This window comes from Lepidochelys kempii, chromosome 6 (assembly GCF_965140285.1).
Source record: "Lepidochelys kempii isolate rLepKem1 chromosome 6, rLepKem1.hap1, whole genome shotgun sequence".
NCBI classification, from domain to species: Eukaryota; Metazoa; Chordata; order Testudines; family Cheloniidae; genus Lepidochelys; species Lepidochelys kempii.
In genome coordinates this window covers 107,522,367-107,544,635 of record NC_136385.1, presented here as the reverse complement: position 1 = coordinate 107,544,635, position 22,269 = coordinate 107,522,367, and the positions used below count along the sequence as shown (strand labels likewise).

The window sequence follows — 22,269 nt, the reverse complement described above, 5'->3', positions numbered from 1 at the left end:
TGTGGAAAGTGTAGAAGATCTTTTTATACACACAAAGCATGAAAAAATGGGTGTTTACCACTACAAAAGGTTCTCTCTCCCCCCACCCCACTCTCCTGCTGGTAATAGCTTATCTAAAGTGATCACTCTTCTTACAATGTGTATGATAATCAAGGTGGGCCATTTCCAGCACAAATCCAGGGTTTAACAAGAACGTCTGAGGAGGGGTGGTGGGGGGGGTAGGAAAAAACAAGGGGGAATAGGTTACCTTGCATAATGACTTAGCCACTCCCAGTCTCTATTCAAGCCTAAGTTAATTGTATCCAATTTGCAAATGAATTCCAATTCAACAGTCTCGCACTGGAGTCTGGTTTTGAAGTTTTTTTTTGGTAATATCGCAACTTTCATGTCTGTAATCACGTGACCAGATAGATTGAAGTGTCCTCCGACTGGTTTATGAATGTTATAATTCTTGACATCTGATTTGTGTCCATTTATTCTTTTACGAGGAGACTGTCCAGTTTGACCAATGTACATGGCAGAGGGGCATTGCTGGCACATGATGGCATATATCACATTGGTGGATGTGCAGGTGAACGAGCCTCTGATAGTGTGGCTGATGTTATTAGGCCCTGTGATGGTGTCCCCTGAATAGATATGTGGGCAATCTGTTTCTTCACTTCCGCAGGTGGGCATTGTAGTTGTAAGAATGCTTGATAGAGATCTTGTAGGTGTTTGCCCCTGTCTGAGGGGTTGGAGTAAATGCGGTTGTATCGCAGAGCTTGGCTGCAGACAATGGATTGTGTGGTGTGGTCAGGGTGAAAGCTAGAGGCATGTAAGTAGGAATAGCAGTCAGTAGGTTTCCGGTATAGGGTGGTGTTTATGTGACCATTGTTTATTAGCACTGTAGTGTCCAGGAAGTGGATCTCTTGTGTGGACTGGACCAGGCTGAGGTTGATGGTGGGATGGGAATTGTTGAAATCATGGTGGAATTCCTCAAGGGCTTCTTTTCCATGGGTCCAGATGATGAAGATGTCATCAATATAGCGCAAGTAAGTAGGGGCGTTAGGGGACGAGAGCTGAGGAAGTGTTGTTCTACGTCAGCCATAAAAATGTTGGCATACTGTGGGGCCATGCGGGTACCCATAGCAGTGCCGCTGATTTGAAGGTATACATTGTCCCCAAATGTAAAATAGTTATGGGTAAGGACAAAGTCACAAAGTTCAGCCACCAGGTTAGCTGTGACATTATCGGGGATAGTGTTCTTGACGGTTTGTAGTCCATCTTTGTGTGGAATGTTGGTGTAGGGGGCTTCTACATCCATAGTGGCCAGGATGGTGTTATCAGGAAGATCACCAATGGATTGTAGTTTCCTCAGGAAGTCAGTGGTGTCTCGAAGGTAGCTGGGAGTGCTGGTAGCGTAGGGCCTGCGGAGGGAAGCATTCTTACAACTACAATACCCACCTGCGGAAGTGAAGAAACAGATTGACAGAGCCAGAAGAGTTCCCAGAAGTCACCTACTACAGGACAGGCCTAACAAAGAAAATAACAGAACGACACTAGCAGTCACCTTCAGCCCCCAACTAAAACCTCTCCAACGCATTATTAAGGATCTACAACCTATCCTGAAGGATGACCCAACACTCTCACAAATCTTGGGAGACAGGCCAGTCCTTGCCTACAGACAGCCCCCCAACCTGAAGCAAATACTCACCAGCAACCACATACCACACTACAGAACCATTAACCCAGGAACCTATCCTTGCAACAAAGCCCGTTGACAACTGTGCCCACATATCTATTCAGGGGACACCATCACAGGGCCTAATAACATCAGCCACACTATCAGAGGCTCGTTCACCTGCACATCCACCAATGTGATATATGCCATCATGTGCCAGCAATGCCCTTCTGCCATGTACATTGGTCAAACTGGACACTCTCCTCGTAAAAGAATAAATGGACACAAATCAGATGTCAAGAATTATAACATTCATAAACCAGTCGGAGAACACTTCAATCTCTCTGGTCACGCGATTACAGACATGAAAGTTGTGATATTACAAAAAAAACCTTCAAAACCAGACTCCAGTGCGAGACCGTTGAATTGGAATTCATTTGCAAATTGGATACAATTAACTTAGGCTTGAACAGAGACTGGGAGTGGCTAAGTCATTATGCAAGGTAACCTATTCCCCCTTGTTTTTTCCTACCACCCTCCGCCCCCTCCTCAGACGTTCTTGTTAAACCCTGGATTTGTGCTGGAAATGGCCCACCTTGATTATCATACACATTGTAAGGAGAGTGATCACTTTAGATAAGCTATTACCAGCAGGAGAGTGGGGTGGGGGAAGAGAAAACCTTTTGTAGTGGTAAACACCCATTTTTTCACGCTGTGTGTGTAAAAAGATCTTCTATACTTTCCACAGTAGGCATCCAATGAAGTGAGCTGTAGCTCACGAAAGCTTATGCTCAAATAAATTGCTTAGTCTCTAAGGTGCCACAAGTACTCCTTTTCGTTTTGATTCTACAAGTTCCACGCTTAGCATGGATCTCTCTTCCTCTACCACCTTTCCCTGCTGATGTCATATAACCTGCTGGAGTAACCATTACTGTTTTGCCAAAGAGTTAGCCACCCCCATCCCACCTCCATTAGCTCTCAGCTAGGTCCCCATTTGTAATTCCAAAATTTCCAAGACTAAGCTTTCGCTGAAGGGAAGATCACAGATGGAATTTTTTTTTTTTTTGTGCTGGGCGGGGGTTCTGTCCCTGATCACCAGTTCGGGGGGGAGTGGGGTAGATCAATGTATAAGCTGTCCCTTTCTTGTCCATTCATCACAACTGGCATGGATATAGAAGTGGAAAGATAGTCTTCTGCTTAATGGGCCTCCTCTTTTCTCCTTATTTGAGAGGCTCTGTTCTGTAAGCCACATAGAACTGCAATGGCCACATAACCCCTTTAAGATGGTTTCCTGGTTGAACTCTCCCACCTTTTCTTCCAATTCTAATACTGGGATGCTAGGAAGGACAGTCAGAGAGATACAGCAGTTGCTTAGTATATCCCACATCATTATTTCTATGGACTTGATTTGACACCTGTGACTCCACTTTTGGGAAAGGGTATACTTTCAGACAGCTATATTAAATACCCTATGGGTATTGCAGCAGCTGGAAATAGCCAGGACACAAAATCACCCAAGCTATTGCTCCTTCCCACATCCAGAACACCCCCAAAGCTCTGGTGTGGGGGAAAGGGACGGCATACAGAACTGATTCTGTGCTATTACAGACCAGCCATAAATACATGTAAAGTCAGTATATCTCTGAGCTAATGGATTTCTCAATCTCACACGAAACTGTATAAAAACCTAGCCTTGAACTTTTGAAATAAAATAAGAATTCGACTGTCTATACCAGCTCTCAGATTAAATAAAAAGACTCTCTCCCAAGAGTAAACAAACTGAAGTTAAGGCGGCAAAGTATAGTAAAAAAGTGCATTTCCTTCTTTATATATGTGAATTAAAAGACTAATTCTGCACATATGTTCAGGAGAATTAAAACAAAAATTCAGCTCATAATGGTCAAGGATTTATAAATTAAGAGCTGGACTCTGAGATGGATATAAAAGAAGTAGTGGTTGTGGGTGGGAAAATATTAATATATCTTAAACAAGTTGTATTTTACCTGTTTCCATTTTTTTGATGCAAGCCAGAGCCCCAGTACTTCGGTACACCTAGGTACTTCAGTTTATGGGAACTAGTCCATTTCTGAACTAAAAATATAAATAAAAACAAGGTTTTGAGTTTGTCCTGCAGGAGTCTTGTGGAAAAGATTACTTATAAATCATTTAAAATTTATGCATGAAAGATCTGATCATTATCTGATAGTGAGAAACCATGAACCAAGCATACCAGACAACAAGTAGGCTCTTCTATCTATGGCTAAATCTGATAATGAAATATATCCTAACATGAACAGTTATTTGATAAAGGAGATCCAACTGTAATGAATCCTGATACTAATACTACTGATAGAAAACTACCTACCAAAAAAATGTAACTGCAAGACTACATTTTAATACAGCAGATTCAGTTTTTTTCCAAATAATGCATCAACTATATTTAATTTATTTCAAATTACTAATTTTTCTTCTAATCTCATTAAAATCTTGTTTGGCTTTAAACACTAAGAAAATCCTATTTGTTCCGGTGACATTACAGGCTGAGCCCTCAAAGGTTTATGACCTTAGGTGTGAGAAAGGACAAGAGCAATGGTTCTACTTCAGTGACTCTTGTTTATAAACAATTAGCTTCAGTAACTATCCATTTAGAAAAAAAAATTGTGTCATTGTAAAAAGAAACTTATGATTAAGGAATACAATTAAGAAATGTAAATGAACATAAGAAGGTCATTTTTAAAAAACTGATCTAAACAGACTTGATGAGCCAACCAACACATTTAACATTAAAGGCTACCACTTAGCCTTTATTTTATTAAAAACTCAACAAATTATTATTTATAAGGAAACATGGTCTTTTAGTTCATTTTGATAGACTGCTTACTTTGCTCTGGTTTAGCAGCTCGCATGTAGAACTTTAATTCAGTAAAAAGAGGTCCATTCTGGCTGGGTTCCTTTAAAACAGTAATTTAAAATTAGTTAGCTTTAGCTGCCGTTTTTTAGCTATCAAGAAGTATAGCTCTTAAAATCCATATAAGCTGATATACACCCACATAACAAGCATATCACTCTTTACCACCCAACTCTGGACAGTTTAATACTTCAAAAAGAATTCATTCCCTCTGTACTAAAAATGGCTTTAAGTCCAGAGACTGTTTAGAAAGTACTTAGTGTTAGGAGTATCAGGAAAGTATCCCTCCACCACAGCCAATACCGATTAAAGAATAAGTTAACGGAAAATATGATGAACTGTTTACAGCAATGCTTTAGCAGGCATTATTAAATACACTTCTGTCATCATCTTTAGGTTCTCTGAATTAAGGGTATTGTATTATGAACCCCAACGTTACAACAGATTGTCCTCTTAATAAAAATCTCAACTCTTGAAATGGTTGGACTGAAAAGTATACAGAACTGATCTCTAAATATTCTTGCTTAGAGTATATCCCCCTTAGAAGTCTTGAAGCCCTGGGTTATTACAATTGTATGTCCTTACAAGATAATGCCTGTTAGTATTAGCTCTTCCTATTGAATAAGATATTTAGGGTATGTCCATCCTGCCATCTGGCGGTGTGACAGCAACACATGTAAGCCTACCCAAACTAGCTCACAAAAACAGCAGTGTAGCCATGGTGGCATAGACAGCGGCACAAGCTAGCCACCCAAGTACAATCCCCTCCAGGATCCTGGGAATAAACTTGGGTGGCTAGCCCATGCTGCTGCAACTACACTGCAATTTTTAACAAGCTAGCTCAAACACATGTAGCTCAGGTATGCCTACATGTAATGTGTTTTACCCTTAAATTATGATACTTCAAAAAGTCTTCTAGTCTAGCCCCCTGCACTGAGGCAGGACCAAGCAGACCTAGACCATCTGGGATGGGTATTTGTTCAACCTGTTCTTAAAACCTCCAATATTGGGGATTCCCCAGCATCCCTTGGAAGCCTATTCCAGATCTTAACTAACCTTATAGTTAGAAAATTTTTCTTAATATCTAACCCAAATCTAACTTACTGCAAATTATGCCCATTACTTCTTGTCCTTTTTTCAGCAGACATGGAGAGCAATTGATCAGAGTCCTCTTTATAACAGCCCTTACTATATTTGAAGACTGTTACTGGGTCCCCAACCCCAATCTTCTTTTCTCAAGACTAAATATGCTTACATTTTTTTTTTTTTTATAACCTTTCCTCATAAGTCAGGTTTTCTAAACCTTTTATTTTTGTTGCTCTCCTCCAGACTCTCTCCAACTGCCTACATCTTTCTGAAAGTCTGGCACCCAGAATTGGAGACAATACTCCAACTGAGGCCTCACCCAGTGCCAAGTACTGCACGATAATTACCTCCCACTCTTACACACAACACTCTTGTTAATACACTCCAGATTATATTAGGCTTTTTCACATTGACAACTCATTCCATTTGTGATCTACTATAACCCCCAGATCCTTCTCAGCAGTACAACTATCCAGCAAGTTATTCCCCATCTTGCAGTTGTGCATTTGACTTTTCCTTCCTAAATGTAGTATTTTGTCCTTATCTTTATTGAACTTTACCTTGTTGAATTCAGATCAATTCTCCAATTCGTCAGTGTCATTTTAAATTCTAATCCTGTCCTCCGAAGTGCTTGCAGCCCCTCCCAGTTTGGTGTCACCCACAGATTTTTAAGCACATTCTCCACTCCATTATCCAAGTCATTAATGAAAATACTGACTTGTACTCAACCCAAGATGGGCCCTTATGGGTCCCCACTAGATACGCCTTGAGATGCTTACAAAAGGATTAATAATTTATTCCAGTATCTATTCAGGTACTGAAGTTAGGCTGATTGGTCTACAATTTCCCAGTTCCTCTTTGTTTCCCCTTTTTAAAGATAGATACTATGTTTGCTCTTCTCCAGTCCTCCAGGACCTCACCCATCTTCCACGAGTGCTTCAAGATAATTGCTAACAATTTTGAGATTGCTTCTGTTAGCTCCTTAAGTACCCTAGGATGAATTTCATCAGATCCTTAATTTGCAACTATTTATTGATTTAGAGCTCTGTTAAGATCGTCATTATGTGAAGAATGGGACAGGATTCGTCCTGTTCCCAAGTCCTAATACTCCTGCACTTTCAGGGTTTCTCAAATGGTCCTTAACTCAGTTCCTCCAGTAGTACTGCCTTGGTTTACAGTAGAGCCAAAGCAGTAGTGCTATGGGTAACTTTTCAAGTACTGATACCCAGGCTAGCAGATGACTGCGGAACTTTTAAAGAGCAATGACAGCTGAGCCAAGTAATCCACTACTGAGAACTTTTGCACTCATCCAGTCTTCTTTACATCATGTTCATTATAACCAACAGAACAGTGACATGCAAATTTGCTGTAGAAAAAGAGTGGTGATTGGTTGAGTTATCTAGGATATCGCAGCAGCCCCAGTCACCTGAGCTGCTGACCTGACCACATATTTGCCTATATAATCATAACTATTAAATACAATAATTAAGCTTAATTATAACAATTTCTTCAAATATAGCCTATGTACAAGATTTCAATTAACTGCAACTATATAGGAAGCTTGAAGAGAGTCTTATTCTGTTACTAAGATCATTTGGAACAAAAAAGGCTGACTGATGCTAAATTCTTTAAAAGCACACATTTTAAAATTCATTTTAACCCAAACTAACAGATTTACCTATAAGTTCTCAGAAAATATATTCTGTACAGAGAAAGTGCCATGAATTTGCAAAGCATACACTGTGTTTTGTCATAACAGAGGTTGCTTCATGCTTTAAGTGTAAAGCAGAACTCAGCCTTAACTATGGAGCTGCGTCCATAATAAAGTTAATTCTAAACAAGTAGTCTCCAATCTTTTTACGCACAAGATCACTTTTTTAATTTAAGTGCAACCCAGGATCTACCCCGCCCCTTCCCCGAAGCCCTGCCCCGCTCACTCCATCCCCCCACTCCCTCTGTCGCCCGCTCTCCCCCACCTTCTCTCACTTTCATCGGGCTGTGGCTGAGTGTTTCAGAGTGTGGGAGAGGGCTCTGGGCTGAGCCTGGGGCAGGGGTGTAGGAGGGGGTAAGAGGTGCAAACTCTGGGAGGGAGTTTGGGTGCACGAGGGGGCTCCAGGCTGGAGCAGTGTGTTGGGGTGCAAGAGGGGGCTCGGGGCTGGGGCAGAGCATTGGGGTACAGAAGGGGGTGTGCGGTGCGGGCTCTGGGAGGGAGTTTGGGTGCAGGAGCGGGCTATGGGCTGGGGCAGAGTGTTGGGGTGCAGGAGGGAGTACAGGGTGCTAACTCCAGTAGGGGGCTGAGGGCTGGGGCCTGGGACAGGGTTCAGGGTACAGAAGGGGGTATGGGGTGCTGGCTCCGGGAGGTGACTCAGGGCTGGAGTGCGGGCTCCCACCGGGCAGCACTTACCTCGGGCCGTGCTTGCAGGCAGTGGAGCTGCTTGCAAGCAGCTCCCTGCCTGCCCCGGCCCCACGCCACTCCCAAAAGCGGCCAGCATGCCCTTATGGCCCCGGGAAGGGGCAGGGACGTGGCTCTGCACACTGCTCCTGCCTGCAAGCACTGTCCCCACTGCTCCCATTGGCCGCAGTTCCCCATTCCCAGCCAATGGGAGCTGCAGGGTGGTGCTTGCAGGCAGGAGCAGTGCATGGAGACACACATCTCCCTCCACTCCCAGGGCCGCAGGGGCATGCTGGCCGCTTCTGGGAGTGGCGTGGGGCAGGGAGTCTGCTTTAGCCCCGCTAAAGTGCCGCCGGATCACAATCGACTGTAAGAGGCTCCAGGATCAACTACTTGATCGCGATCTACTGGTTGATGACCAGTATTCTAAACACAGATGAAAGCACATGATGTATTATAATAACGATGTTCAATACCACAGTGATTGGCACCTTATAAAATACTTAGATTTCAAACCTGACATACTCTAGAAGTTCATGCCCAAGCTTTAAGAAACTGAAACTAAAATGTGACTAGAGGAAATACCACTCTCCTCCATTACACTATATATGTCAAAACTCAAGACATATCTGCCACTCTTTTCTTTCATTAATTCTTCAAATATTGTTAAAATTGTCCCATCTAGAAAAGATAAGAAATGTCATTAAATAAACTTTGCACCCACATTTGCCCAGAGGCATCTGAAAGTTCATACATTAAGAAGCATTTCTTCATTCGGAAAAAATTGTGAAAAACTTTACAATTATTCATTTTATACTGATTAGATACCAAAACCATAAGAACTCTATGCCAGAAGACTAAGCCAATTTCTATCCTGCTTTAATAGTCTAACAATTTGAAGAACATTGCTGGATGAACAAACATTTTGTTTAACTATTGAACATTAATAATCCTTCACCTATTAACCTCTTTATCTCTGCTGTGAGTTAACTTGGCTCTCAGAGCATCAAAAACAGACCCTTATTAGAAGTTGCATCCAGTTGAGAGGGGAAGCAACAAGTCATGGGTCATTCACTTAGGTATAACAAATATCTGTTGAAGAGGAAGTCAAAATGCATGGACTGGGAGAGCAGAAAGAAGAGCACTAACTGCTTAACAAGTAGAGAAGAAAACAGCAGTACAAAAACTGGCATGCAAAGCACTTCATACTGGTGCAAAGACATCCTGAATACATAGACAGGAATAAAAGATGAATTAACTTTCAGGGAGCTTAGCAATAGAGGTACTACAAAATGCAGTAAAAAGGCAATTCCATTATTACAGAACGACAAAAATCTGTTACAATACCTTCTATTTCTTATGTAAAAGGTCACTTCACAGCAAATGATCATTTCCAACAACAGGCTCACCACCAATTGTCAAAAAAACAAGTATATTTTATAGTTCATATGATGTGAAACTGTCAGTTTCCAAAGTGATACACTGAGCAGACTGTTTTATTCTAAATTAATTGGATCTTTAAACTGGAATAAAAATCTACTATAACATTTATATTTTTCACAGAGGACCAACTATTAGTGCAGTAGATTTCACTGCTGCTGAACAAATGAGCAGATAGAGGAAAAAGCATGATATAAACCTTCATGCTTCAGAGCTAGACTCAGGAACAAAAGTCCATACTAACAAGTTATTGCAAAATTTTCCACTAAAAGGTCATGCACCTTTCTCTGAAGCATCTGGTCCTGGCCATTGCCATGGACAAGATATTTTACCAAATGGGCCACTGGTCTGATCTAGTATGTCCATTACTATGTTCCCAATTTCTCAAGTAGTTCCTGGAGCTACTTTTTAAAGTCAGTACCCAAATTAGGGGCCACATTCAAAGTAATCAAATGTAACCTACATATCAACAAGGTTGGGAAAAGAACATGTTAAACTGGAAAAAATTTAAAATGCAATACATATTACAAAGTCTGGCCAATAGTTGCATGAATTTATTATCATTAACTAATATATAGCCTATTTTCTCTAGTGCAAGCAATTAAAACAAATGTAATTAAATGTATACTTTTTCTTTTACCTTCCCATCGCTAGGTAAAAAACTAAGTGGCAACAATTTCCTGATTCAACAAAGCTTAGATGTACACTTAAACTTCAGTATTTAAACTAAGGTGTTTTGTTGTTACATGCTCATACTAGGCTCAGTTCTCCTATGTCTGAGTTTCATCGTGGCATAGGGCAGGGACCCATAGGGGAGTCAGTTAAAGCTCTGATTCAGCATCAGTTCTGCCCTAACATTAGTTGGTGCAGGCAGGGGGCTACTCTAATTCACACCCACCATAAAATTCCTAAAGGACTTTACACTAGTGGATAATTGGTGTAGAAAAGCTGTGCTCTGCCATGTCCCTGGCCTTCACCCAGTCTACTCCTGCCACCAGGAGGAGGAAGAGGCTAACTGGCACAGGAACTGCCTATATCAGTCTTACACCAGAAGGAAGTTCTCCAATAGCCATTTACAGACATTTAATCCAGTTTGTGCTGCCTGACTGGTGTAAAGTAACAACTGTGCTGCATGATCTGAGTCACTGCATCAACTACCAACTTTATGCTGGTGACTCTCAGATCTGCCTTTCCACTTCTGATCTGTCGCCTTTCATCTAGGCTCATGTCTCAGCCTCTCTTGATGTCTTGCCATTAACTTAAATTTAACATGGCCAAAACTAAATTTCTGATCTTCCCTCTGCAATACTCATTTCTCCCTCCTTTCTGTCGCTTTTAATAACACCATCGTTCTGAGTGTCATTCAGAACCATAACCTCCAGGTCATTTTCAATTCCTTCTCGTCAACTGCCCCATACACCCAGGCTGTGTTCAGATCTTATCATTCCTTCCTATCCAATATTTTCAATTCCAATTTTTCTGTCCAGACAGCCAAAACTCTAGTTCAGATTCTGACATCTCTTGTCTTGTTACAGAAACCTAGCCTTCTCTAGTCTCCCTACAGCACAAATGTGATTGTTTCTCTTTTCCTCTCTTCATATATCGCTTTGTGTGTCTGGCATGCAAACTGTTTGGGACAAGGATCGTGTCTTACATGTTTGTACAGTACCTAGCAAAATGGGGTCTTGAGCCACATTGGGGCTTTTAGGTATTATCACAATTATTATTTAATGTACATTAATGAAGCTCGCACTATATGTCTTAATTCTAGCTGAGAGGATGTTCAACGTTGTACATGCTATATGAGAGAAGTCATTTGATATCTTGAGATAAACAGATTCAAAATTTCTCTTACCACTTTTATAACGTAGGGTGCATCGCTGCCAACCGATTTTGAAGAATTAACATCAGCTGTTAAAATATGAAGCATTTATCAGTAGAATGAGAGGCAACTATTGTAAAACACATACAGCTACTACTTGTTATGTCACTTGGTTAGCTACTCTACAAAGTAATTAAATATTAACATGAATATAACGTTCAGTAGCTTGGTGGCAGAATTATGCAGAAAACCAAGTTAAATTTCCAGTCTTGATTTCTCCGAATGGGGCCACTTACTAAATGATAAAAGAGTCCCCCACCCTCTTGCCATTCAACAGTACCTTCTCAAGTGACTTAAAGAGAAGGCCTAATTTACAACATGGCTTACACACAGGAGGCCATCATTTACCTTTTTACGAAGATACCATATATATCCAAAAAATATTTTTCTATCTTTCAGCTCTCAGCTTGTCTGACTGCCATTTTAGAAACTCCACAGGAGATGTGTTAATGGGGGATTCCATGGCAGGCAGTTTTAAAATACCAGATACTCAGAGAGCCAGGGCATACATCTGTACCAGTGGGAGAAGGCACTTAAGCACTCTCTGAGCGGGAACAAGGTTAGTCGTTCCTGAAAAGGTAACTACTAAAATGCACAGGTGCATAACATGAGCAGAGTTCCACCTCCGGTGGGGTTACAAGTTGAATGGGCAAAAACATGAAGGAGTGGAGGCCTACCATGGCAAGGCTAGAAACCCCACTGGTAGCTACCTTCTTTCAGTACAATGCTTAATCCCCTCCTACTGTTGCTAGCTCATTTTAAGAGCACTAAGGCTTACCAAATGATTTTGTAATCAATAAGTGACTGCATGCCACAGAATTCAACGCAATCATGCCACAGATTGGGAGGAGAGGGAGGACATCTTGTCACACAGTTTGGATGAAGGCACCACATAGTCAAAAGGGCTCTTAGCTAGAATGTTCATCTAAAGTTCCATCCCCTCAACATTGGTGTGTAGAATGATAGCTATGATAGGACCACCTTCACACTGCCCATTTATTCAGATCACAGATACATTTAAGGATTAGGTGCCGTATTAAAGAAAAAATGCACTATTTTTCACACGTTTTCTCACACTCAATAGATAGTACTACAAAATGAAATGATATCCTGACAATGAAATTCTTGGACTTGATAGATATTGCAAGGAATTAGTTATATAATATCGAGCACTTGACTATGTCAGTTCAAATGCAACCCAGCAGAGACGATATGGAGAGCTGTCATCTGATCAGCATCCTATATCAAATGAGTCAATAGTCTCAGTTTAGAATTTAGGTGCCAAGTATCCTCATGACAAATAATACCATCAGAACAGAGACCAAAGATCAAATTAGCATGGAGACTGAGCTATCCTCTCACCTCTACAGGTAGGTCCTCCAAAGTCAGAGTTGAAATACCATGGCAAGGCAATGTGGGGATGATGCCTGAAGTGCTGGTGGGCACACCAACAATCTGGCATCTCTCACAAGTACTAAATTTAAATTAAAAGTGCATGAATGACCTTTAAGATGATAAACTAATTAAATATGAGAAAGGGGGAATTATGAAATCTGTCTACAAACATTTGAGGGCTATTATAAAGATGATGGATGATTTATATGGGAATAAAGAATGTCACTTCAGCTAAGAAAAAATATGATCGGTCATATGACGTAGTTGGGGTTAGAGTAAGAACCAGGAGGGGCTTCCAAATACAGCGTATTGAGGACTGCATCTTAAATGCCTTTAATAACTATTTTCTACCGACACTTCTCAATTCTTCAAGAAAGAAAAATACTAAACAGCAGCTCTAACCAAACTGTTGTTAATTGGAAGACAACAGGACGACCCCCAATTTATTTATTGGGGGGCGGGGAAGGACAGACACTTCAAGACTCATTTAAAAAAGTTGTAGTTTGGGTCACACAAACTTACCAAGATATAGGCATCCAAAGCCACCTTGCCCTATAGGCATGCCTAATTTCCACTCTTTTTTTGATGTGTCTGTTAACACCTCTCCAGGAGCAAACTCTTCCGCAAGCTTCCTCTTCACAGGACCTCTTTTTCCAGATGTCTTCTTTATATATGGCATTTTCACTATAAGAAGTAAATGCCAGGGTTATAAACTGAGCAGATTTTCTTTCACATCCTTATTCTACTCCATATGCCAGTTTTTATGCTTTCTTTCGCTCATGACAGACTTCTACACAGCAACCATGGGTTGTTTAAATTGCCAAATTGTTACTACAAAAATACTTTGTAAGAAATTTGCAAGGTAATCCTGTTGGCATGAATCCTAGGTGAAAAGCAATACATATTTCTTCAGGGATCAAAAAAAAAAAAAAACTTCTCAGCTGATTATAAGAAAAATCTGATAAAAAGCAAAAAAGGAAGCTTCAGAACAAAAGATTTTGTATTAGAAGGCTTTGCATAATTTAATACATACTGGAGAATTACAGAATCTATTCCATTTGATAATTAATTATGATCTGACAATATGAAAAATATATTTAGCTGTGATACAATAAGCTTTATCAAGCCTGTTAAATTTACAAATGTTTCATATAGTCTATGTCTTTAAAAACTGGAGTCCTGAAGCTAGATATATCTGAAAAAGAACTCTCAACTTTCTCTTTAATCATGTTTGCAGTAGTTAAATTTGTGATTGGCATGATGCCACAAAAAGATCAAACACCTATCAGAACCGTTCAAGTAGTCATAGAATGTTCTCCCACAAATCTGTATGTAACACAAATGCAACAGTGGATTTACTGTATCCCAGGACAGCATTTAAAATAATCCAGAAACCGCAACAGCACAATAAATAACCTCCTGTTTCAAGGTGCTGAATATAAATCTTATTTCTGCCTCTTGACCTTCAAATTCCAGCTTGCAAAGAGAACACTTTGAAACTAATAACTTAATGGCTTCATCACAGTCAAATAAATATGTCACCCTCCAGAATGACTTGAGATCTTCACTAGATAATAAGCCCCTTTGGGTTCGCCAACACAGGGACAGGAACCAAATTTTCACTGAATCAATTCTTTCTATCTAGATTGTTTGGGCATGATATGTCAGGGAATGCATATACATCTTTCATGTGAAAGGCCTTCTTAATTTGTTTTACATAGAACTTGAGCTTTGTCTCTTCCCTAAGAAAAAGAAAACCATATAACCATACACAGAGCTTACTTTTATAAAAGTACAGTTAGCCTTGAGTCTTCTAATCCTAACAATGCTCAATCTGGGAGGTTCCTGAACAGCAGAATAATTATTTTTATTTCTTCTATGTAATCACAGTTCCTGACTATTCCCATGATGTAGGAGCCATATACTGTTTGCCAGGAAGTGGAAAGTGACACCTTTGAAGATGATCAGCAAATGGGGAGAAACTGCGACCTATTGCCCTTCTCCAGGACTCATCTGGTGGGCCTCTGCAAATGGATACTGATCGCCATTCAAACTAGGCACCGCTGAATTAAAAGGGATGCCAGAGCTACTGCTCACTTCCGTATTTTTATGGGAGGAGATGGAGAAAAGGACTGAAGAGGTCCCTAATATGCACTAAAGCTAGGACAATACGCCACTGAGTGGAAAAGCTTGTAAGTGGGAACTCAGCAAGACCAGAGAAAGGCAAACACACAGTGAAGATTACAAAGAAGGAGCAGTGAGAGGGTGGGGGAAGCAAGGCTTGAAACAATTGCTTGAATTGGCCGGTTTCTGCTCCCTTCTGCCCCACCCCTCTGCAGTTTCCTCTCTGGCTCCCCAGTGCCCCCCTTTTCCTTGTATTTTCCTTTCTTGGTCTTGCTGAACTTCTGTTCCCTACTTATCAGCTTCCCCTCCTAGCTGCTATCCACTTTTGGGACCCTCTCCAGCTCCCTCTATCTGAGAGATAGAGGGCCTTACAACTTTTTAGCAGCAGCCGCAATCACTGCGCTCCATCCCCGCAGCTCCCTGGTCTGAATAGCCACTGCTTTTCCCCCAAGCAGCCCCCTGCCATGCCAGAGTCTGCAACACTCTCCTGGAAGACATGACAACAGGTATCATGTTCCCACCAGCTGCCAGCACCACTTCCTGGCAAATGAGATGTGCCCCCTATCTAATAAGTCTGAAGCCAGGGAATGCGTCACCTGAATGAAAAATAAAATGCTTTCATTCCCCACCCACCCCCAAAGTAAAAGAAATAATATGTTGTTCCTCTCTTCAAGAGCCTCCTAAATGTGCAAAGTTTCATAAGATGGTAGAACTACACTTGAATACTCATAGCAGATGTAGGCACACCAGCAGCAGAACAAATATGAAATCACCACCTCAAGAGAAAGGTACCTTTAAAATTTCTAAAATACTATTACCCACACCGATCACATCTGAACCTTCCAGTATCCAAAACGCAAAAAGATTTATTTTAACTCTGAATTGCTTTCCAATATTTCTAGCTATTACTGTAAGATAAAAATTTCTTTTTATATATATAAAATCCAGACACAGCTTTGAGACACTTCATCTAAATTTATGAAACAAAGTTTACCCATAATTTGCACTTGGTCCCCTTGAAATGTTTCTCTTCACACTTCAGGTTTTTCTTAATGAGATACAATAGCATCAGGTTCAGGTTAAAGTTTTTCCTCCATTTATAACTGCGGAGAAATCTGACTTGTGTGGTTTGTACAAATTCAAATGTTCCTTGAACTAGCCTGGCTAGCTTGAGTGAGTCAGTGAGCGAGAGAGAGGTCCACAGATACCAGGAACTACTGCTTCTTCCCCACAACTATATATCTGACTTCAGAAAATGCTATACTGACCTGTGCTGCCACATCATCTCCTGGGATTATTCTTTGTAAAATGCTATCAACCAGAGACAAGACTTGAACTGTTTATATTCAACATATATATTAGTTTTATTAATGAAGAGTTATGGATATACTTCACCCTGGTAACCTCACCATTAGATCTGCTGCTGACAAACCTGTTTACAGGGAACAAACCAGCTCATTTCAACAAACTCCACAAGAGGGGTTAGTGAAGCGTGCTCCCTCCTCCCACAGTTTTCTTTATCCAACATGGTCAAAAGTTACACTCCTGCAGACACTCAGTCAATAAATGAATTAATTATGACATACCCTTAACCATAAAAGTGAAAGCTCAGAATGGGCAGAGGTTTGACTGTTCCCAGCTGAGAATCCTGCCCTTAACAAATACACTAGATACACATACATGGTTTCTTGACTGTCTACATTATACCCATCTGTTAGGATGACATTGTGCCACAAGTTGGTCAAGCTATCACTAGGCCATAGGTGCTAAGCAATTATAGTTTTAAAAGGGCAGCATGCTCAAGGCTAAGCATTCTTTTGCAGAAAACCTGTCCTCTGGAAGTACTGAAGCTCTGGCTCCCCATGCTTTCACATTTGAGATCATATGTTCAGATATGTACCTTCTCAGAAGCCACACAGTATAAGAACAGGAAGATTTTGGGATTGGAAGCAGTTGTAGCAGCCCACAAGAAACACATTTTTAAGACAATGAAATTTGAAGAGAAGGTAAACAGCAAAAAAAAGGAAGGAAAAGGCAACCTTTTATTGCTACTTTTGTTACTGTACATAATTTGCCACCCAAAGATTGAATGATCTGTTAAACCTTGTAGACCACTACCTTTTAATTTAGATATATGACTAGACTATTACCCTCTCCATATTCGGAGGATGTCCCTTGTTTCAAAGCACCTACTTCTCACTGGGATACTACTAACCACCAGCTAATATTTTCATATTAAAAAATAAACATTCATTCCATCTGATCTTAAAATGCTTTACAAAATGATACACAAAAATCATTCATCTCTAGGAAGGAATGCTGCAGCTATTTTACAATATAGTACCAACAGAATTTATAGGGCAGGAAGTTAAGATTATAACAAAATGAAAGTGATGGGGGAGTGTTTAGATATAATCAAATACAATTTACTCAGATTAGAAGTTTGCCAGAATACCAGCACTAACAGTATTCCTCTTGCACAATACATACTAAGGACAGAACATCAGTTTTATCTCTCATCCAAAAAGCACAATACCCACTAACACCACACTTGGGCATACATTTAGTACAGCTTTAGAAGACTTCAAATTACCTACATCGTAGCTTTTTTTATAGTTTCTGAACTCTCCCATCAGGGGGGATGGTCCCAGAGCCTGGGCCCAAACATCTATACAGCAATTTTTAGCCTTACAGATTGAGCCCAGTGAGCCCGAGCCAGCCACAGCTGCGCCACGGGCCTTTTATTCTAGCGTAGACATACCTTTTGAGAGGAGAGATGGTCTATCGCCTGGAGATGCTAGAGTCTCTCTCCCTCTCCATCATAAGTCATTGCAACTTCATCATTGTGTGTGTGTTACCACTCCCCACTTCACCCCAATCAGTAAATGGAAATATTTTCTATCTCACAGTATTGTGAAGCTTAATTGAATTAGTGCTCACAAACTGGTTTGAAATCCTTGAATGTAGGGTGCTATGTAGATGTCAAATAATATACTCTCTCTTAAGTACTGAAAAGATTTGACCCTGCTTACTGACAGGAACATATTTTTAAGGCGCATGGTTGCACCACTTTATAGGGCTGTTTACTCAGAATTTGCATAGACTGAATAGTTTAGATTTTGCTCCTAACAAATAGAAAAATTACAACAGAAGTAGAGGTTTATTTGTCTGAACTCTTCTCCAAAACCTCTTTAGTGAGTACAAGGTGACTGTCTGTTTCTCCACATGCTATGCTTGAGGTATGCACACAATTTAGCAATTCAGTCTCCCCATCAGCGATCTTTATAAATGCAATCTGAAATAGTATTCTGGTTACTGCTGTTGTACTCTTAAATAAGCTTGAGTAGACATTTCCCAGTTTGTTTTTTCTTCCATTCTCAATAAAAGTCACATGAATATAAATCAAATTCATTTTAAGGAAGTATTTCTGAATGGGGCCATTCAGAATGACTACGCTGTTGAATTCCTTCCTGGTTCTTTTCTTATTTTCTACAAACTGTCATTTTTAGATTTGTTTATCTCAATAGGATTGCTTTTTATTTTTCAGAAGAGAGAGGACAGTGCTGCTGACCTGTGATCCTTTCAGTCAATAGGCAGTTCCAGCTAAACATGAAATCTGTGCGTCATTAATAATCCTTACTCATAGCAGAACTCTCCAAGTCTGCCAGCAAAGAAGAAAAAAATACCTTCCTCCTCTCCACAAAAACACTTTCTTTAAAAATATTTTAAACTGTTTGCAGGTTTGGGATTTTGGTTTTATTCAGAACAATGAACACAATTTTGCTCGTTTCAGAGAGAAAGGCACCAAAATGGCCACTGATATTTCAGATATTTCTAGTGCCAAAACAGGTAGTTTCTACAGCAATTTATGCGAGAAAGTCTTTTCCCTCCTTCAGGCCTTCTGTTACATGTTTAGAATAACACCACACATCTCAGATTAACTAGAGTTATTAAAAATCAATAGGTAGCAAAGTAATTGCTTTAGTTACAGCTATTTAAAAGTTTTTCCCTTTCAGTATTTATGTTCAAAATAGACAGGATGAACCTATATTGGTGGATTTCATAATGTTTTGTCAAGCAAGCAGAAAGCTGGGAAAACTGGACACAGACCTCTTCACATAGAGGGAAAGAGATTTTATTTTTGAATCCCTCAGTGCAGAATGAATTAGACCTGCCAAGTCTAGTTCTTTCTAGAGGCAACCTCCCTGATTCTGGATTAATTTTAAACCAGTTTAAACTATCTTCTCCAGCCATCATTAACACTTTGTACATCAATTAGATTTAAAATCTTCTTCAACTTTCTAACTTTCATTCATACAATTCTCAGACTGATAAAGCCCTTCATATATTTCTATTATCTGGGAACATGTCTAAAAGCCAGACCAGATATAACCCCCAAATCTCTACATCTCTGGACCAGCAATAGACACCTACACGACAACCAGGAAGTCCTTAAGTTTGAGGTATTTGAAGTGATTTTGCAGAGGGTGAGGACTGCTGTTTTGATATTCATTTGGGGCACTCTATGACCTGGGGAGTCAATGCTGATTCTCACCAAGAATTAAGTGGTATCTCAAAGTCTGTGTCAAACAGCGATGACTTTAATGTGGGAAACTGATTCAGGAACAAGACTAAGTCTCCAAACATCACAAAAACCTTTATCACCAGCAGAAGAGTCTCAAAAATTCCTAATGAATGATAGAGAACGTGAGGCATGCCTTGAAGTGCTCTCCTTCGAAATCCATGGGGACAACAGGTTTGAGGCTACACCTGTGCAAGTTGAGTCCTATAAACAGTAGAAAAATGGAGCCAACTCATCTCCACAATCCCGGTCACAATAGGATGGACCTGCCCGAGCCTAACCCATTTAGGCAGGATTTTAAGGATACATTTTTTTAAGGTAAAACTTATTTTCTCTCGCATCTTCATCCTCCTAAGTGAGGATGGATTTCAAATGGTCCCTGCCCGCCACCTCCCCGTGACACTTCTCCTCCCCAAGAGATGAGAAATACACTTCACTCTTTTCTGCACGGGCTGGGCTGGCTTCCCCCACCCATGACTCACACCTTGGAGTAAACAGCATTACCCGCGTCCAACCCCACGGCCATCAAAAGCCGCTTGACGGAGGCGGGGGGGGTGGTGAGGGGGCAGGTTCAGAAGCCGGGCACTGCGGGGTTGTGGGCTCCACAGCTGGGCAGGCCCCGCCCGACGTTAAGGGGCCGGGATGAACCTCGAGACCTTTCCGTAACGTCTCCCCGGGTAGAAACGGGCCCCTGGGGAACCCGGGCAGCCCCCGAAGAAGGAGTGAGCCCCGCGCCGAGCGAGCCGTGATCTGCCCGCGGGCGGGGACGGGGGCGTTGGCGGGACTGTTCCTCGGCGGGGAGCGAGTGGAGCCAAACCCCTTCTCTCTCGCGGGGCAAAGCGCGACACAGCAGCTTCTCCCGCCCCTTTCCCGGGCCGGAGCCCTGCGCCGCGGGGAGGGGGCGGGCTGAGGCCGGTTCCAGCCGGCCGAGCCCGCCTCCTCAGAGCCCCAGCTTCAAATACCTGCTGGGTCTCAGGAGCCGGGCCCGACCCAGCCGCTCCTTCTTCCCCGTCCGAAATTCCCGCACTGCATGAAACCCTCAGGCAGCCCGCCCGCCGGGCTACGCATATCCCACTATCGCCCTAGCCTATTGGCTACCTACCCGACAGAGCCCGCCTACAAGAGAACAGCGCCAGCGGCGCACCTCCCCGGCCACCGTCGCTCCCGCCCCACCCCCGAGCCCGGTGCACCCTGGGAGTTGTAGTTTTTGCTGGCTCGGCAACGCCAGCCTGTGCTGTCCCAGAGCGAAAGGACCACGAGCCGCACGGTGGGGGGCGCGAAGGCAGCCGTGCAAAGGAGCAGCCGTGTTCAGGAACGCCAGTTCGGCCACCATCCACCTAATGAGTAAAACCTCAGGAGGCAAGTGGAAAATACAGCCAGGGAGGATGCATCTGCAGAATTGCCGAACCCCCCGCCCCCCCACTCACAAATCCTGGGACTGGCTTAAAAGCATGAGATTTTAAACACTGAATGGGAGGTTCCCCCCACCCACGCTGGTGTTTGAGCATTTAAAGGTCACGTTTTAAAATTTTCCGGAAGAATGAGGGCTGGAAACTTTTCTAAAGAAGAATGCTGAGAGTCTCATGTAATCATGTTTCAGAGTAGTAGCCCTGTTAGTCTGTATCAGCAAAAAAAAAAAACAAGGAGTACTTGTGGCACCTTCGAGACGAACAAATTTATTTGGGCATAAGCTTTCGTGGGCTAAAACCCCCTTCATCGGATGCATGCAGTGGAAAATACAGTAGGAATATATATATACACAGACAACATGAAAAAATGGGTGTTGCCATACCAACTGTAACGAGACCAATTAATTAAGGTGGGCTATTATCAGGAGGAGGAAAAAAAACTTTTCTAGTGCTAATCAGGATGGCCCATTTCAAACAGTTGACAAGAAGGTGTGAGTAACAGTAAGGGGGGAAAATATCATGGGGAAATAGTTTTTACTTTGTGTAATGACCCATCCACTCTGAGTCTTTAGTCTAGCCTAATTTAATGGTGTCCAGTTTTCAAATTAATTCCAATTCTGCAGTTTCTTGGAGTCTGTTTTTGAAGGTTTTTTTTGTTGGAGAATTGCAACTTTTAGGTCTGTAACTGAGTGACCAGGGAGTTTGAAGTGTTCTCCAACTGGTTTTTGAATATTATAATTTTTGATGTCTGATTTGTGTCCATTTATTCTTTTGCGTAGAGATTGTCCGGTTTGGCCAATGTACACGGCAGAGGGGCATTGCTGGCACATGATGGCATATATCACATTGGTAGATGTACAGGTGAACGAGCCTCTGATGGTGTGGCTGATGTGATTAAGTCCTATGATGGTGTCCTTTGAATAGATATGTGGATAGAGTTGGCAGTGGGCTTTGTTGCAAGGATAGGTTTCTGGGTTAGTGTTTTTGTTGTGTGGTGTGTGGTTGCTCGTAAGTATTTGCTTCAGGTTGGGGGGCTGTGAGTAAGCAAGGACTGGCCTGTCTCCTAAGATCTGTGAGTGAGGGATCGTCCGTCAGGATAGGTTGTAGATCCTTGATGATGCACTGGAGAGGTTTTAGTTGGGGGCTGAAGGTGAAAGCTAGTGGTGTTCTGTTATTTTCTTTGTTGGGCGTGTCCTGTTGTAGGTGACTTCTGAGTATTCTTCTGGCTCTGTCAATCTGTTTCTTCCCTTCATCAGGTGGGTATTGTAGTTTTAAGAACGTTTGATAGAGATCTTGTAGGCATTTGTCTCTGTTTGAAGGATTGGAGTAATGTGGTTGTATCTTAGAGCTTGGCTGTAGACAATGGATCATGTGATGTGGTCTGGATGAAA

General features: G+C 41.6%; 1 protein-coding gene across 4 annotated transcripts in view; it reads right to left on the bottom strand.

Annotated features, from left to right (window-relative positions):
• The window catches only part of VRK1 (VRK serine/threonine kinase 1), a 119,063-nt gene extending 98,509 nt beyond the window's left edge, over nucleotides 1-20,554 (bottom strand). For 2 of the 4 annotated variants that reach the window (XR_012159554.2, XM_073349604.2), the window contains exons 1-5: nucleotides 20,432-20,554; nucleotides 13,286-13,447; nucleotides 11,342-11,397; nucleotides 4,542-4,611; nucleotides 3,664-3,751 (exon numbers count right to left, since the gene is read on the bottom strand). Coding sequence is in view for 3 of the 4 variants with exons in the window: in XM_073349604.2 (XP_073205705.1) it covers nucleotides 3,664-3,751; nucleotides 4,542-4,611; nucleotides 11,342-11,397; nucleotides 13,286-13,442 (371 nt within the window). In the remaining variant the exon portion in view is untranslated. Of the gene's footprint in view, nucleotides 1-3,663; nucleotides 3,752-4,541; nucleotides 4,612-11,341; nucleotides 11,398-13,285; nucleotides 13,448-19,442; nucleotides 19,674-20,431 lie in introns of all 4 variants that reach the window. The other 2 variants (XM_078853381.1, XM_073349607.2) reach the window with 2 other exon arrangements.
• Between the last annotated feature and the right edge of the window lie 1,715 nt (nucleotides 20,555-22,269).